Source organism: Strix uralensis, chromosome 20, assembly GCF_047716275.1.
Source record: "Strix uralensis isolate ZFMK-TIS-50842 chromosome 20, bStrUra1, whole genome shotgun sequence".
NCBI classification, from domain to species: domain Eukaryota; kingdom Metazoa; phylum Chordata; class Aves; order Strigiformes; family Strigidae; genus Strix; species Strix uralensis.
The window spans coordinates 12,774,130-12,791,409 of NC_133991.1; the positions used below are offsets into that span (position 1 = coordinate 12,774,130).

At 36.8% G+C, this 17,280-nt stretch overlaps 1 protein-coding gene across 10 annotated transcripts in view; it reads right to left on the reverse strand.

Annotated features, from left to right (window-relative positions):
- The window catches only part of NF1 (neurofibromin 1), a 102,341-nt gene that overhangs the window by 68,343 nt on the left and 16,718 nt on the right, over nucleotides 1–17,280 (reverse strand). For 8 of the 10 annotated variants that reach the window (XR_012631651.1, XM_074890147.1, XM_074890148.1 and 5 more), the window contains 18 exons: nucleotides 16,508–16,614; nucleotides 16,181–16,248; nucleotides 15,860–15,935; nucleotides 15,190–15,347; nucleotides 14,361–14,534; nucleotides 14,063–14,185; nucleotides 13,692–13,766; nucleotides 12,377–12,508; nucleotides 9,231–9,365; nucleotides 8,647–8,760; nucleotides 6,386–6,465; nucleotides 4,928–5,051; nucleotides 3,327–3,470; nucleotides 2,506–2,752; nucleotides 2,111–2,184; nucleotides 1,915–1,998; nucleotides 876–1,316; nucleotides 300–439 (listed from right to left, as the gene is read on the reverse strand). Coding sequence is in view for 8 of the 10 variants with exons in the window: in XM_074890147.1 (XP_074746248.1) it covers nucleotides 300–439; nucleotides 876–1,316; nucleotides 1,915–1,998; nucleotides 2,111–2,184; nucleotides 2,506–2,752; nucleotides 3,327–3,470; nucleotides 4,928–5,051; nucleotides 6,386–6,465; nucleotides 8,647–8,760; nucleotides 9,231–9,365; nucleotides 12,377–12,508; nucleotides 13,692–13,766; nucleotides 14,063–14,185; nucleotides 14,361–14,534; nucleotides 15,190–15,347; nucleotides 15,860–15,935; nucleotides 16,181–16,248; nucleotides 16,508–16,614 (2,496 nt within the window). In the remaining 2 variants the exon portion in view is untranslated. Of the gene's footprint in view, nucleotides 1–299; nucleotides 440–875; nucleotides 1,317–1,914; nucleotides 1,999–2,110; nucleotides 2,185–2,505; nucleotides 2,753–3,326; nucleotides 3,471–4,927; nucleotides 5,052–5,395; nucleotides 5,493–6,385; nucleotides 6,466–8,646; nucleotides 8,761–9,230; nucleotides 9,366–12,376; nucleotides 12,509–13,691; nucleotides 13,767–14,062; nucleotides 14,186–14,360; nucleotides 14,535–15,189; nucleotides 15,348–15,859; nucleotides 15,936–16,180; nucleotides 16,249–16,507; nucleotides 16,615–17,280 lie in introns of those variants that run through there. The other 2 variants (XR_012631652.1, XM_074890152.1) reach the window with 2 other exon arrangements.

Here is a 17,280-nt window from a genome sequence, read left to right on the forward strand (position 1 = left end):
CCTTCAGGTGGTTTTTAACCACTGATACCGTTGTGTGGAAAAGAAACCAGGAATGCTTACAAGAACAGGCCAAGCTATGGAATGGTTAGTTCTTAAAAAAAAAAAGTCATCAGCGTACTTTATGCTGCAGTATAAATGATCTCCATGATTACTGAAGTTGTCAGAATCATAAGGAGGAGGATCAGAAAATCAGCTGCTGCTTCTCCATGGATGAAAGCAAGAAAAGATATAAACTAGAAGGCTCCACCTTGCTTTTTAAACATATTACTTTGCATAGGAAGGTCAACAGGATTTCTTACCTAACCAGATTCAGCATCATTGTCTCAATACTAGCTTGTCCAAGATGTTCGGAGCTCCCCTCTGTATGATTGTCAAGCAAATTCTTCATTATAGCAATGGTTTGCTCTACAAATTGTGTGTTGGTCTCAGTTAACAAAACCTACAGGAAGAAAATTGCTGGCCTTAATTCTTTACAAACAAAACTAAAAAAAAGGGTAGTTGTCAAATATACTGCAGCATTTCAAAAATCATTTTGACAAGCATTTTTCTAGTTATCACCTAGCCAAAAGAATTCCAATATATGTCAAGATTAAATCTGTCAATACTACCAGCCATAACGATTCTGAGAACATTCTCACAGATTCTGTACTCAGAGTTCACTACGAATTCAAGACTGTTTTCAATTACTTGATGTTAAATATAGCCTGGAATCACAAATACAATAATTATTAATTCATGCTGTGAAATACAATCACAATGCTTGCAGGTTTTTTGTACAAAACACAAAGAGATATCAATTTCAATTACCTATGTGAAAGACAAGACTGACGGTTTTTATTAAGACACAAATGTGAAGGAATATATCAACACTTTACCTGTCCTTGAGAATCAAAAAACTTGCTGATGGTATTCTTCAATTTGTTAAACAGCATTGGATAAAGTGCTGGACTCAGCTCCAACCCCACCAGATCTTTAATATTAGTCCGTATCTGAAGCCCCACTTTCTCATGGTTACAGACCATCAGAGTCAATAATCGATCAATAAATTTGCTAACAGGAGTCTCTGCGTTTCCCTCGGTGGACACCATGGATATCATGGAGCCCTTGCGCTCATTGACAGGGCCCATGGGTGGGCTGTAGGTTGCCAACCCTGCATTGCTGCGATGCTGCAGGCACACTCCCCCAAGGGCACACAAGAACCCCGTCATGTTGATCCACTCCTGCAGAGAATCTGTGTCAGACAAGTCTATGGAGCCTCCCCCACTAACGTGTGACATCCGTCTCTTAACAATTGTCTTATGAAGGCTTTCAGTAACCTGAAAAAGAATGGCTGAAGATTAAATCTCTTCAATTAAACATAACTAACGGAGAGAGAATAGCATTGCAAAGCATTCCGTAAGACATCCTGCCATTTACAATTTCAGTCTCAAGAATTTTCTAAGATTCACCTATTGTGATAGAACGAACAGAAATCTATGCAGAGGCACTGCTTGCAGAGAAGTGGAAAAAGCAAGGCTAAGGAGGACTGTCGCCTAGTCAAGCCCCTGCTCTACACCAGGGGGCAAAGCGTATTTAAATCACGACAGCCAGCAGCTTGTTTCAAAACTTGCAGTGAAAGGGATTTCATCATTTCTCTAGTAGTAGAGTTTCCACTATTCTTTTTTTCAATTTCTTTTTAATTTTTAAACTCAGTCTCCATCTCTCTTACAGCAATTTAAGTCAAATTGCTTCTTGGTCTCTTAGTAAGCATAGTGGACAACTGATTACCATTATTTTTCTGGAATATTTTCATGGAGCTTAAGTCTGCCTACAACACTAATTTTCTGGATTAAAATTCAGTTCCTTGAAATAAATAAGCTTAAATATTTATTTTGAATTTCAAAGAGTTGAACCTATGGAAAAATTCATAGTCACCTGCCCATCTTCCATTTTGGTCTTTGGATAGTTAAGGATTAGTTTTGTAGCTTGTTCCCATTTTGCATGTGTATCCTCCCAGGCCTGAAATAAGACATATCAAGATTTAACTTCAAAACTACTTGTAGCAACAGTATTTTCTGTTTTCAAAAGAAATATGCATGCAAAGCATATATCAATTCCTAAGAAAGTTTACCTCTGTGTTGCCTGCAGTTGGATGTTCAATGCGCCTTAATAACGCCATCACTCTTTTCTGAAGAGCCGCTCTCCCTGCGAAGAGCGCAGAACATTTAACCAAGTTTTCTGAAAACCCACCTACACCAGATATGATATCTTTGAAAGTAATTATTAAATTAATAGAGGAACATATCCCCTTAAAGTGTTTAGAAAAGGATTCTTCTTGTTACACTTTAAAATCCTCATGAACTCAGTCACCCCAACTCCCTACTCTTTCTAGCAATTCCAATGATTGAGACATTTCAGTGAAAGCAGGAGCAGCAATCAAATCAAGAATCTCAACCTGTTTAAAGAACTCAAACACAAATAATAGTCTTATTATACAGGTAGTTTTTACTGATTCATGATTCTTACCTGTTGACATCATATTGCTAACAGATGCAAACTCCATGAAAGTATTGTAGTTTGGCAAAAAATTATGCACTGAGACTTCATCTACTCCACATCTGATATCTGCTTCCTCGCAGAGGTGACGGAAACAGGACATGGCAACGAGGACTGCCTCAATATCCGGGCTCCACAAGAACATGTATAAGGCGACTTCTAATTTTGTTTGGGCTTGGCGACAAATGGGTGTCCCACTACAACCTGCTGTACTTTCCTTGGGAAACAGAGAATTCCGAATTTGGTAATATTGCTTATGGATATGGCAATTTTATTAAAATTTAGGAAAATCTCATTGATACCAGAAAAGTGTACATTAAAAAACAAAATTAAAGTTTTGGCTCATAAAAGATGTTCTAAATATCCTCATTTTTCTCCTGCAGCTAGAACTAGTAGTAAAACTAGGCTCGAGAAACTTGTCTGTCAAAGGGTATACCTTACTAAAATGCTTGATTTTATGATCTTCATGGTACATTCAAACTGCATGTGATACTTTAAAAAGTGAGATTTCAGATTTATTAACAACAGACTACTGTGTAGGGATGCTATGTGCAACCCTAAGGAAAAAATATTCACCAAATTTTAACCTGAAAAAGGTGGGATTTTTTTAAAGTCTGAAACATCATTATTAACCAGCATATTAGATACATACATTATGTAGGATACAGATGTCTTTTCCTCCTCAGAAATAATTAATTTTTAAAAATCGCTCTCAACATAATTTTATTTCTACTTGCACACAGGTTTTTCTTACCAAGTATTAAAAAGAATTATTATCACATAATACTTACCATGGAAGAATTCCCTTTCCCTTTCCTGAGGGTAGCTCCTGGAGCACAGCGTATCATCTCTTCATGGTCAAGAGAAATCTGACTAGTGCCACCCCCAGGGACGTCATAAAGGAAGAGCAAGTGGCAGGAACTCCTATCTGATTGCTGTAAAGAGAGCGAAGAAAAATAATAAATCAACTTATTTTTTAAAAAGGGTAAAAAGGATACATTTCAGGAAGGTAAAAAGCTCTTCAACATTTACATAGTACTTTTCTCACTGGAGCTCTCAGGGCTTTATAAAATTACCCATATTAATGGTATCTTAGAATGATATTTCCCCTTCAGAAATTATCTGGCAAGTCGTCTTCAAAAAACATCACCCTGAGGTAAGCACAAACGGATGCCTTTCCTCCCTTCCTTGGAGCCTCCTGAAAGCCCTATAGGCTTCTTGGTTTTAATCAAGAGAATACATACCAGTATAAATATAATTTAGACGTAATTAAGTCTAAAGAAACCAAGCTCAGAAGTACTGTACATTTTATTCTACACATTTTGTATTTGATCAGAAAAGCAGGAACTGAGATTGTGAAGCTGAGCTCTAATAACAACGATTTTTCTGATCATGATATTAATGAATATCCTCTAAGCACCAAGAGGAAACAGATTTTTAAAAAAACGAATTACTTCTTAACTGGATTGAGAGTATTAAGCACATTCTCTATTTGAAGGACAGTTGATTTCCATTTAGAGGTCAAATGTAAAAGTCTTCCTAAATTCACAGAAAGCCAGAATGCCTAAGGTCTTCAGCTGCAATACGTGAGATTAAATTTTACAAGTATATATTAAACTGGAAAAAGCCTATTACTCAGCATCACCACAGACAAAAAGTAGTGTCCATCAGTAATGGAGTTACCAAAGTGGAAAAAGGAAGAAAAGAAGGAAGTCATTTAAAGGTAAAAATCCTCTTGCTGAAAGAGGACTTTTTAAGCATGCTATAAACTACACATAAGACAGTATCCTTGCCATGTTAGCACAGCTACTTTCAGGTCAGATATGAAAAACAGAAACCCTTTATTTTTTCTAGTATATCTTTAATTCAAAAAGTAATATAGCAAGACTGGTTTTAATTCTAGCAAGTCTAGTATTACGTGTGTTTGGCTTGGAGAAAGTCTCTTGAGATTATAGGAAAGAAACAAGTCAGAATTCTAGGACTCACATGAACATGAGATCCAAAAAGAAATTTTTATTTCATCCATGAAGAAGTATACTTTATCATAACTAACTTTCCCTTTTTCACAGCCTGTGGGCTATTTCTCTTTGTATTAGGCAAATAGGTATCAGGCACCAGGTTTCTGCAAAACATGTCTTTTCCAGGCAAGCAAAATAACCTGTGTAGCTAAAGTAAAAAAAAAAAAAATAATCCCAAACCTAGCTTTGATTCTAATCAAGGGTGCCTCACAAAGCACCATCTCTCAGCAGAGAGGACATAAGAAAACAGAACGTATAGGTGTAGCTATCAAATCTCTTCCAATCATAAAATAACCTGTTAAATAAAGGGAGTGACAAAACAGAGACCAATTCCTCTTAATGATCCTAACAGGTAGATGCTAACATTTACTTACTTTGTTTTTTAGAAGGAATTTATTCCTACAGATGAGAATCTCTCGCAGCCACTTGAGGATTTCTGTACTGCTGAGCATCTGATGACTAGTTAGTTTCTTGCAGATATAAAAAAGCATTTGTGAACTGCAGCAAAATGAAATTCAGCATTAGCTTTATAATCTAGTAACAAAATTTTTGAAGATATTACTACATTTTACATAGAAATAGGCAATTAGCATGAATATCCTATACATATACTAGCATCATCTTTTAAGATGTATAATAGATACAATATAGGTGTGTACTTTAAATGACAAGCTCCCCTCTGACCCTTCCCACCGCCCAGCTGGCCTTTGCAGTTCCCTAGAGGAAGTGAAGCAATTTGGGTACTTGTTAGAAGTCCAGACTCCAGGGCTGTCGGTTCAGCAGTCCTCCATTTATCCACAGAACAGATACAGCACAGACAGTGGCAGTACAAGTTTACCTACACTGCTCTGACAACGTGTCTCAACTCTGTTCTGGAAGGAACACATCTAGGGATGTTCCTTCTTCATATCCATTCAGGCCTCACACTCTCTGTTAAAACTGCCAAAGGGTCCAAATTAGTGTCAATTTTAATGGGTTTTTCCCCCAGCCCGAACAGACCACAAACTCATTTCTACTACTAGAAATTACAGTGATGAGTTTCCGTTATTGCCCAGCTAGGCAGGGCTCGGCCCCAAACCTATCCCATAACGAGCCCCTCGAGCCACAGTCAGCAGTCAAGCAGGCCAATTCGCTGATGCTGTAAGAGTGCTCCTCCTAGACTGCTGCTCCCTGTCTTCTAAAACAAACATCAGTACCAACTCACATTAGATCACCACATTTATTTTTTTAAAACTTATTTAGCTCGTGCAATTATTAGAATTCTGAGTTTACAGAGTCCTGTTTTTTGGTTTAGCATTTTGTGTAATTTTGAATTTTTTGGAACTTAACTTCCCTTAATATTCTCCAGGAAATCAACTACCACAACTGCTGTGAAGTTATAAAAAGCAAGATATCTTTAATGAATTAGATTTCTTTGAATACACAGGTCAGGGCAAACTACAGGCTTCAGAGTCAAGATTAGCAATTCCACACTTCTAGAATTGCTTAGCATTTCCCTCCCTCAGCCCCACAAGGATAAAACAGAATTTAAACAAGTAGTAAACATTTGAATGAGGGGGTAAAGTCTCTAACTTTTCAAACTAATAGTCATTTCTACACCTTAACATCAGGCTGAAAAGAGTCATTAAGAAAGCCAGCAAAATGTCTGTTATTATATTTTTGTTAAATTCGTATAGCATAAGGAAGATATAACCTTTTAATGAATACACATAATTTTGACTGCAGATTGATGCCGATGTTGCATAGTTTTCCCAAAACATTCACATCTATTTCAAAAGAGAAGACAAACCAACACAGCTATTCCTCTAATTTACAAAAATTCATTTACATACCTTATTTCCCAGAATGTTTCTATAGGTGCATCAGGATTCCACAAGTCAATGCTATCTAACTGGTGAAGAACTAGCAAGGCCTAAATTCAAAACACAGCAGAGTTTCACTTAAAGACAGAAGATTACAAAGTACATCAGCACAGGCAAAGAAACAGATGCAATCACATAACAATTACATTGTTTTAAACACAAAGATATAAAAAGCAATTTATATAGAAGAATAAGAGTTCACTGTTAGTCCATGTCAAAAGTATCTCATTTTAGTCTTTATTACATACTTATAACCCAAACCTAGAGGTTTTACCTTGTATTTCCATACAAATTCATGCAAGACACACAGACACAGTGTTTTTAAAAGATAGGTTTTGGCTTTAATATTTACTTAATGTCCAGCTGCAAAAAAAAAAAAAAAAAAAAAGCAACCAATCCTATGGATATAAACTTCTACTGGCAGTAACAAAATTTCTGTAGTTCAAGCTCTTTGTCAAGTCAGGACAGGCAAAGAGCTTGACAGGTTACTCTTTGTTACCACTCCCTGCACAAGCAAAACCTTAGATAAGAAGAGGCTCTGACCATATCCAAGAGAATACTGCTGAACTATGACCAAAAACTTTAATTTCTGCTTTTGATTTAGTCAGATTAACTACAAAAATCTCAAAAAACAACTAGTTATAAATTAGTTGAAGACAATTTTCAGAAGAAATCATATCTGATAAAAATTGAACTGGTCAAAGGCTGTAAATAAACAGAAAATTATTGATTAGAAGTTGTTTATCCTTAATTATATCAAGCAACTATAGCAAACAAAATCTCTCCTCTTATGTCACCTATTATTTGGGGCTGTCTGATATGCAAACAAATTTTTACTTTGGTGAAAATACAAGTTAAAGACAGAAATGTGGAATGTCTTATCTATTTTTTCTGACAATTTTTTTAAAAAAGTTTGCTGCAAAGGGATTGTTGGAATACTGTTTAAAATGGAATTTAAAAAAAACCCACAACCCATAGTGTTCTCCAACAACATTTAAGTAGTTATTTCAAATTGTTTCCTAGCTTAAACAAATACTCCCTAATTTATTTACTAACCTACTAGTCAAAAAACAGAGATGAGAGGCCTGTCCTCAGCTAGTTAAGCCAATAATCAGGTACATTAGGGATCAGTATCAATAAAGAATCAAGACTGAACAATACACCAAAAGTAAATCACACAACGACCAAAACTCTTCAGTCTCTAAGTTCCTGTAAATGACTGTAAAGATGTTACTACCCAACATAAACTTGTCAGAGACTTTCACAGTGAACAGGATTATTCTTATAAAATATTCTTGAATTCTACCATTAAACTATCAAGAAATACGTATTTCACATACTGATCGGTTGTAGTATATTTGTAGCAATTCTTGTTGAGGCAAGGTTTGACAAAAAAGCCTTAGTTTACCTACTAAAATTCAACTATTTAGGTAAAGCTTTAATAGCATATAGGTATAGTTAATCCTCTTTTCAGTCTACCTGTGAAGACCTAAAACGTGAGGGATGTCAATGGCGCACACACACTGATGCACTGGTTAGAATGGGAATCCAAAGATGCAGGATAATATGACTGGCACCATGGATGAAAAAAAACACTAAAACCTTTCTGCTCGGTTATGCACAAGAAGCAGCTGAAGCCTGCTTTCGGCTGTCTGAAGGGCTCTGGAGACCCATCACAGTGTAAAACACAAATGTTACAACCGAACTGGCAAAGTCACAGAATCAGCAACTTTGCACAGAAAGGCACAAACCAGAAGTAGCTCTGGTGAGTTGTTGGCTTCTTCAGTCAAAGCTGGCGGGAAGATTTCTGTAGCCTTAAAGTATCTCATCCATCCCTCCTACACACACAACCTCCAATTCACAACAGAGCACAGGACCAGCCACTGCGTCAGGCATTTTTCTCACAGGCATTCAGAAAACAGAAGAGAGAGGGCAAGCTTAATGGTGTCCTCTGCAAAGATGGAACAGAGGAACTGTCAAACTGTATTTGATCAGCAAACCATATAAAGAGGTGCAGGGTAGTCACAAGGGGCAGCATGAATTGCTTTTTTAAATTTTCTGATAGGCCTCTCCTGTAAAACTTTCAGTGCAGGAGCCATTTAGAAAAAGATCAATAGAAACCAAACTCTAAAGCACAGAACTTCGTAGCTAATCAATACTTCAGAGCTTCTGCAAGAGTCTTGATCTGTCTGCGTACGAATCACTTCGCATAGAGAACATTTACCCCTCACCTCCATGGCTTCTTGTGCTATATCTGGCATGCTGGATTGTGGAACGAGCTGTACAAGGCCTGTAATTAATTCAGCCGTGCTACCTTGCGTCTCAGGCCCCTGCTTCCTCGGATTCTAAATAGCAAAAAGGAAAGCAAGGTTAAATTGTAAAATGTTCAGTGATGGACCATGTTACTGGCCACTACAGCAGCATTGCTGTAATGATGCTAGGTGGACTTCTGGATCTTTAAGAGGGTACCTCAGGCTTTTTTAAGCTATGGTACCCCTTGAATATCGTATCTTTGACATAATTGAAATATTTTTAAATTAAACAATAAACAGACCTGAGAAAATCGAAGATCAAAGACCGCATCTGTCTTCCTACTCATTGAATGATGACTAATTCCCCCCCTCCTTAATTTTCTTCTTGTTCTACTCCCCTCTCCCTGCTACTGCCTCCCGCCTGAAAGCACAGAAGCATTATAACCAGAGAAAAGAATGAGTAGGGAAGTATCCTAGATGCCAGGTTTATGTTTTTAACTTTTATTCATTTCATAGCTTCAGAAGTAAATTTTACTATGAATGAATTAATATGATATACTTACACACAACAAAAGCTTTGGATCAGCATGGATCAGTTTTACCAAGGATAACAGCAAGAACTTGTAGCTTCTGGTTTCCAAATCAGTAGGTTTTTCTTTAAATTTAAGGCTTGTCATTTTCTCCTTAAATGTAAGACTCTGACGGAAGGAAAAATCACAGTCATTGTCAGTAAGGTAGTCTACATAGTGGTTATAATTAAACATCATATGAAGTGTATTGGTTTTATAATCTGTAATTCACGTAAAAGTTTAGAAGTAAAATTCCCTCAAGTACGGTGCATAGCTTTCTACCTAAAGATCCCCTTCTGCATATGCACATGCTATCACTTGATTAGATCTTTAAAGTTTCCTTAAGAATTGTTTTAGTGAGCTGCATGTGGAGACAAGAGAAGTTTTTGCGTAAGACAAACTGTAGCAAAAGAAAAATGGATAAAAAGACCAAAAAGGATTTTCTCTGGTTCGAGAAGAAATAAAAATAAATGTTTCCAAGTAAGCTTGAATACATGAGAGCGTAGGGAACTTTTTTCCAGAGACAAAATATTCTCTTTATTTTCTGCCATGACGACAGTCTGGATGATAGCATTTTCATCTCTACAACCTCTGAAAAATGAAGCTTTCAGTTTTCACAAGGTACACAGTGCATCGCTTAAATAAAAAATACCTAGCTTCATCTGAAAAAATCAGCAAATTACTTCTGTAGCAGTCAACTTCCTTATGTGAAATGGAGAACATTTTAAGGTATGTATTGAGAGGTCACACAAAGTATTTTGACTTGACTCCAGGGTGAACTGTATCATGTTCTACCACTGATGTTCACACAACAGACTCCAGGCAGCAATACAACCAACCCGTTTAACAAATAGCCACACAGAGTGTATGGATGCTACCGCTTGTAGGGATTTCAAAAACTGAGTTTATGCCTCAATCCAACAGTGTGGACAACCCTTCCAAGTGAACCACCCTGCTGTATGGCAATCAACTGCAGTTTCTTCATCTCAGCAAAAAGAATTTGGATGCACACTAAAGTCTGTGAAAAATATACGTGTGTGTGTCTATATATACACTCACACATCTATAAATACATATATTAAAAAAATATGAACTTGCGTTAATTGGTCCCCAGTATGTACAAAGGACAAAAGATTTTAATTTCTCTCCAGGAAGTTTACAGAATTTATATTTTCATTAATTTAAATCTTATATCAGCAGAGATTAAATTAGTATTTTGCTTACAGCTACCAAAAGTTACGATACAGTAACTTGGACAAAAAAATTGCCCCTGTGGATATTCAACACAAGACAGAATGCAACGCTCTTTAGAAACTCAGTTTTTTAAACTATTTTGTCTAGTTTATTATTTGCAAAGATCTCAAACAGTAACATGAACTTGGTTTTTGTTTTCACTAACTTACAAGTTTTGAACAAAAAACCCCAAACCCTAGCTTGAGAGCATCCTCAAGGTAACTGAAGAAGAGATATGATATTGTATAATTAAGTTCTACAAGGAATTAGAGCTCATGCCCTTTTGCTAAATAGTTATTGTGAATATATACAGAATGAAATCTCCACGTAAAAAGCATCCAATCAAGAAATTGATACCACACTGGCAGAGGTAAACTAATTCTGTGCTAAACCTTAGTTTGCCACAGTTAAGGGAATTCTGAGAAGAGACACAGGGCAAAAGTAGCTGATCTGTTTCTGTGAAGTGACTGATTTACTTCACACAATCAAAACTAAAGACTATCAATAAACAAAGACAGGAACATGACTGCTCCCTGCAAATACACCAAGGGGATAAACACGGGTTTGAAGCTAACAGACAACATTGGAACAAGAACGAATGGGGATAAGTTAGACATAAATAAGTTTAGGCTGGAAATTAGAAAACAGTTCTAACCACCAGAGAGGGGAGACTCTGGACAAGCACTGTGGTGGAAAAGTAGGGGCAGAAAGAACAGAACAGAACCAACAAAAAGCCTTTCCTTCTAGGAAGGAGCTCAACTGGCTGTGAAAGGGATGGCCTTGCAATTGCCCCGAGCAGCGCTGAAGAGGGCTCCTCCAGCCCTGCGTTCTTACGTCAAACATGCTACCACCTTCCGTATCCCAGATGAAGTGAGGTGACTGCAGTGGTAACTATGCACAGAAAAGTCGGAGCAAGGAAAGGCTTTTCTGCGGTAGTTACGATGGGTCATACTTACAGCAACAGAGGCCCACTGCCATGCAAAACAGTGACTGGTTGGCATCTGACCATGTGAGCGACAGCAGCCAATAAGAACGGAAAATAAGAAGCAGAAGACAAAGCACCACCAATCAGAGTTGCCGTTACAATACCCTGCTATTTTCTCAACAGATGAATATATACACGTAAAAAGCATGTTAAACATGTTGTAGCTTTCAACTAAAGGTATTGTGATCATTTGCTTTCATTTGAGAAGCCCAATAGGAATATTTTCATGTATCATTTTAGGCCTTCTAGAACAACCAACCAAGTTCACTTGACACATCAAAAGTCCTAAACGGAAAGTTCAGAAGAAAGGCTACACAGCTACATGTGAATTTACTAAAAAAAATTTGGATGAACTACAAATTGGAATTTACTCAAGACTTTTTCAAAGTCAACCAAGAATATTGACTTTATTTCATAATGCTTGAAAAATCTTTTACTTTGTTGCTGTCACCAAGACCAAACAGTCAACTTGCTCAACAGAAAGCAAGCAAGACAAATGAAGAGCTACTCGTGCCAGTCATGGTAAAAGCACTGTAGTTTTCAGAAATTATCTTCACATCCAGAAAGCTTTTGTTTTTCAGATTAAACAAGAATGGACATATTACCTAGCGATTCACACAGCAAGAAAGCTTAAAATGAACAGTTAGCCACAGAGGACAGTTACAGAAGAAATATTTCTTTGTTGCCAGTTTAAAAGCAGCATGAAAACTGAGAAACGTACATCACTAACTGACTAGAAACAGTCAATACACCAAAACCTGCAAGGTTTACAGAGCTAGTATGGCTCTCTGTTGCTTTTTGGATTGCAATGTTCTTCCCCCCTCTAGTTTCCAGTCTAAAGTTAATGAATAAAAAAGCTGGAATGGAATGGAGACACAGGAAAAACAGGTTTGGGTTTTAACAGCTTCTTCCGAAGTCTTACCGGAGTCATGCGAATGGCTGGATGTGCCCCACAGCCCTGGACAGCTTTATGAAGCGTCTCACTGAACATGCTGCGGAGCTCCATGGAATGGCAGTACACGGCGTCGATCCTGGGCCACCAGTCCAGCGCAGACTAGAACAAACACACAGAAACGCTCAAATGTTCAACTGGCAATAGAGGAGGCAGATTACCTTTTATTTTAGACCTCTAAAAGTTATGAAACCTGTAGTAGAATGAACCGTTACACAGGAGTATTTCACACAGTATTACCAATATGTTCATTCTGCATTCTCACCATACAACTCGCGGTATTTCAATGAGTTGTAACAGAAGCCATACTTCCAACTTAGCTGCTTACTACATTACTCTTCTTTCTGAACAAGCACAAACTCTGGGACCATAAATGCTGGAAACCATGGTAGATTTCAGGATATTGCATGCTAGTAAATAATACCTCAAAAGAATGTGCACTCAATTCATTGTGATACACTGAACAAAATGGGAAATTGGTATTTTAAGTGCTCGATAATATCTGAAAAGCTGTATTAATCCACCACAGATATGTCACCACATCTACAGCAGCATTTTCTCCCATTTGGCAAAGTGCTTAATACATTTTTATTTTTTTTTAACAGAGTGTTTTCATTACAATGTTGGGATAAATGAAACAGAAGATGTTATGTAAATTAAGTAAGGCTGGATGCTCAACACTGACTGATTCTATTTTCATACTGATCAGGAAAGGACTTCTGAACAGTATAAAAATTAAAGTAATATTTTAGTGACTTCAAGTACAATGACAAATTGAAGATGAACAACTGCACAAACTTTCAAAATATTTTTGGCACTCAGCATTTACTACAATTTTACATTATTTAAACTCATACTGGATCAAATCCCTGAGCCAAACCATGAGGCCAGCTCTTCCCCTAAGTTCCCATGTCAATATAGTAGAAGTAGCAGAAGGTGCTGTAACTACACATGTCCTGGGAGTGTTTTTCATACATCACTAAAGCAGTACCTATTACAAAACCAGAGAGCATAAGATTCATTTGTCATCCTATATTAGAGGGCATTAAAACATATTTGTATTGAAATTCTATACTGGAATACAAGCTCTCAAACTGGGAATCCAACTGCTGGGCAGCGTGAACAAATAAATATCTGTATGTCCTTCCTTACTAGCAAGCAACTCTTGCTGCATGGATAAGGGCAACAACATTTGGTCTGCTATTCAAATTGTATTTAATAAGCAGATATTGACCTGACTAGAAGCCACAGATTGCTGGGCTGATTGAATACTTTTAGAACTTACATTTGTGATTATTCGGTGGAGCGAGTTTACCAGTACATAATGAAATGTTGATGGGGAATTCTGTGCCAAGCAGATCTGCAATGAAAATACATAAAAGTCACTTAGGAACATCTTCATCTTTGCCATCTTTCTTATCACACTGAATAACATACTGGAGCCTTTTTATTAAATTGACAAAGCTGTCAAATCTACAAGAGAAAGTCTAATCAGCTGAGAAAAGATTTATAAAAACATGCAGGGATTTATTACTAAGGGATACTTATACAGTTGAACTTATTTATGAGCTTCCAGCTGCTGTTAGCAGATCTTTTATCACTGACAGGTCATCAATAGTATGTAGAGAATGACTTACCCAGAAGTAGTGTTCTCACCTTAAAGTGTTGGTTATTATGAGGGTTTATGCGGAAGCAGGAAACTAAGCAGTCAATCATAAGGTCTACATCTGCATTTTGATTGCCTCTTGAAAAAGGTTTGCTTGGATTAAACAGCAAATTCTATATATTTCAAAAAAAAAAAAAAATCAGATACCAAGATTATTCTCGTCTACTTTCAATGCAAAACTTTCCACTGAAAAACACTATGGTATTCAGTTAATGAGAAATTAAAAGCTTATTTCAGTATTTTAAAATGCAAATTTCTTCACTGCAATTAGGAAACAGACATTTTTACCTTAAGATCTACTACCATGGACTGCACTAGTAGGAAAATGACTGAATTATCTTCCCAGTTGATGTAGGTAGATGCTTTGCACAGTTTAACACAAGCAATAGCAGCACTTTCAGTCAGCTGTCTGCTCCCACTGTGGCCTGCAAGTGCTTTCCTGAGATTGTCCAGGAACAGTTTCTGCAGAATTCAAATTAGGAATAGTTATGACCAAAGCTTTGGTAATCTGTGGTCAGGGTTTTTAGATCCTTAAACACTGAAAACAAACACCACTGCACTTTCTGATCAGAAAGCGTGGATATTGGGATTGCAGAAAGCAACCTGATGCAGCATTCTGGAGAAACGTTATGTTTATTAAAGATATTCATTTTGAACGATCTAGGGCAATCGGAATGGCACAAAGGGAGATGGTTGTTTACTCTTAACCGTAATGTTTGCAGCCACATCAAATTCACCATCTGCTACAGGTACTGCAATTATGGAACACACAGTACACACACTGCAGCAACCCGGACAGTTACAGGCCAGCTAGAAGCAATGCTGCGTTTGCTACTGGTAGAGGCAGGGGATTCACAACACTGGGATTCAAATCTCCAAGGAGATGTAAAAGTTCTGAAATAACATTGTTTGGGATATACTATCTGTATGAATTACTGACAGTGAAAGAACATATGTTAGGTGAGAACTTAAAAAGGGCGCATAATTTTACATATGGAACTGTAATGTGCTTTTTAGGCAGGAAAGACAGAATAAAATATACTTGAAATACAGAATAAGCAAAACCAAGCATCCTCTAGAAATCAGAACCAGAATTCAGATACTTTTCTTCTCTTACCTTGTTCATTTTAGTTTCCTCTACCACATCCTTTGCTATATCTTGGATTATCTCTGGACACAGGACTAGGAGTATGATTTGCAGTGGCCAAACTGCTGCTTTACGTTTTGTGCTTTCAGCAAAGCCATCCACTAAGTCAAACAACTTCTCCGCACAATCTGCATAAAATATAACCCCAAGTTCAATACCAATTTTAATTATGAAAAGGTAAAAAGTAGGTATGAAAGAGCAGAGGGATAGCTCCACTACACAGAGAAAAGTTCTGCTTTGCACATTACTGGCATGCTACTGGGGATAAAATGGTCTCAACTCAGCTAAAGACATGGTTTACCTGAAAATACAAATTTCCTCTCTTTTTCATTACAGACAAATATAGGTGAAAAAATTCTCTTTTAAGTTTTTTTCTTGTATCGAGATGAAAAATAGATATTTAAAGAGTTTACGTCTTTTGGGGTTTATTTCTTTGTGTTGTGAACCACAGAATGAATCTCTTGAAAAGGTGAGTCAGGAGAGAAAAGAGATAGCACTATATCCTTGCCTGCCCTGACAAAGGTTGACAGAAACCTGTTTCTCATTTGCAGGCTGCACAAGCAGCAAAGAGGGCACAAAACGCAAGTGAACGTGGGGATGTCTGAGAAACTTTTGAACGCTGTCATTTGTTATGTCTTACCAGCCATATCAGTCTGTGGGGTTTGATACAGCTTTGTGAATTCATCAGGATAGTTTTCCACCCAGTTCCAAAATGCCTGCAGATAATGCAAAACATATTTACATTCCACAGCTTAAAAATACTTTTTCTGAATTATGTATTTAAAGGAAGAGAGATTTTACTCTTATTTCTAATCACTCGACACTTCTTGCAAAACATATATGCATCGAAGGGATGCATCAACTTATACTTTACAGTAAATTACTGAATTGCAACTATCCCTAAATTAGAGAAAGTCTGCAAATAAGCAATGAAACAGAACATAAATATTAAAATACTCACCTTTTCAAGACTGTTGATAACAGCTAACTGAGCTACTTTCTTAAGGGCTTTAAACTTGAATACAGTCTCTGTAAACGTAAAACATTTATGCATTTAGAAAAGAAACTTGGTTCTAAAAAGCAACACAGATTATAAAAGACATTTGAAGTGCAAAGCAATTTAAACCAATGCCTCTATGCTACTTAAATATGTTAAAATATTTTGGTAAATATATGACTATTTGGAGTAAAACACACCAAAAAAATATCTACGTATCAATACCACTGTGTCATCCCCAACTAGCCATATTCAGACACAAATATTTCAAAACACAGGCTCAAATCATACCTTGCAAGAGTCGCTTTAGTTTTGCACAATCCACACTGATGTACTGTAAAAGTTCAATATCATGAACATCAGCATTATCTTCTGAACAAACAGTCAGTTCCTGTAATCTAAAAATATGCAAAGTAAACTAACTTCTCAATCAGATGACGTCAGATAGGTACGAACACACACCTATGATTCTATGCATTTGAATAGCAGGGGACTATTATATGATCTCCTCATATAACACCATCTCCTCAGATAAACTTTTCCAGGTTTAGAAATGAAAGATGGATCTTGCATGATTAAAAGTTAATATTATAGTCTTATTCCATCCTCATACCGAAAATGGATCCAGAAATACCAGTGATGAGTCTTACGAGATGCCAATACCATCTGGTGATAGTCTGTTTATGCCCCAGATTTGCCTAAATCCTTCTGTTATGTATCATACTGTAGCAGTAATCTTGTCATCTTTTCAACTAAATACTAAATTCATGGAATCATGACACTTTTAGACTACTTTTCCTTAACAACAAGTCTTGCCCCAGCTAATTTCTCAAGAGTGAAGCAGGGACTGATGGTACTTAATATCGCTGAAGTGAGCTACAACCACTCTTTGTAAGCTAAAGAAGGTCCATGTTTGTCTGGCCTAAACAAACAGGACGAAGTTTAATCAAACCAGTTTAAACACAATGGCATCTTTTCACACTTCTGTATTAGATGAATTACTAAACATCTCATCAGATACTACGCCACTAATAACTAAATCATATGTTATCACAAACTAAAGA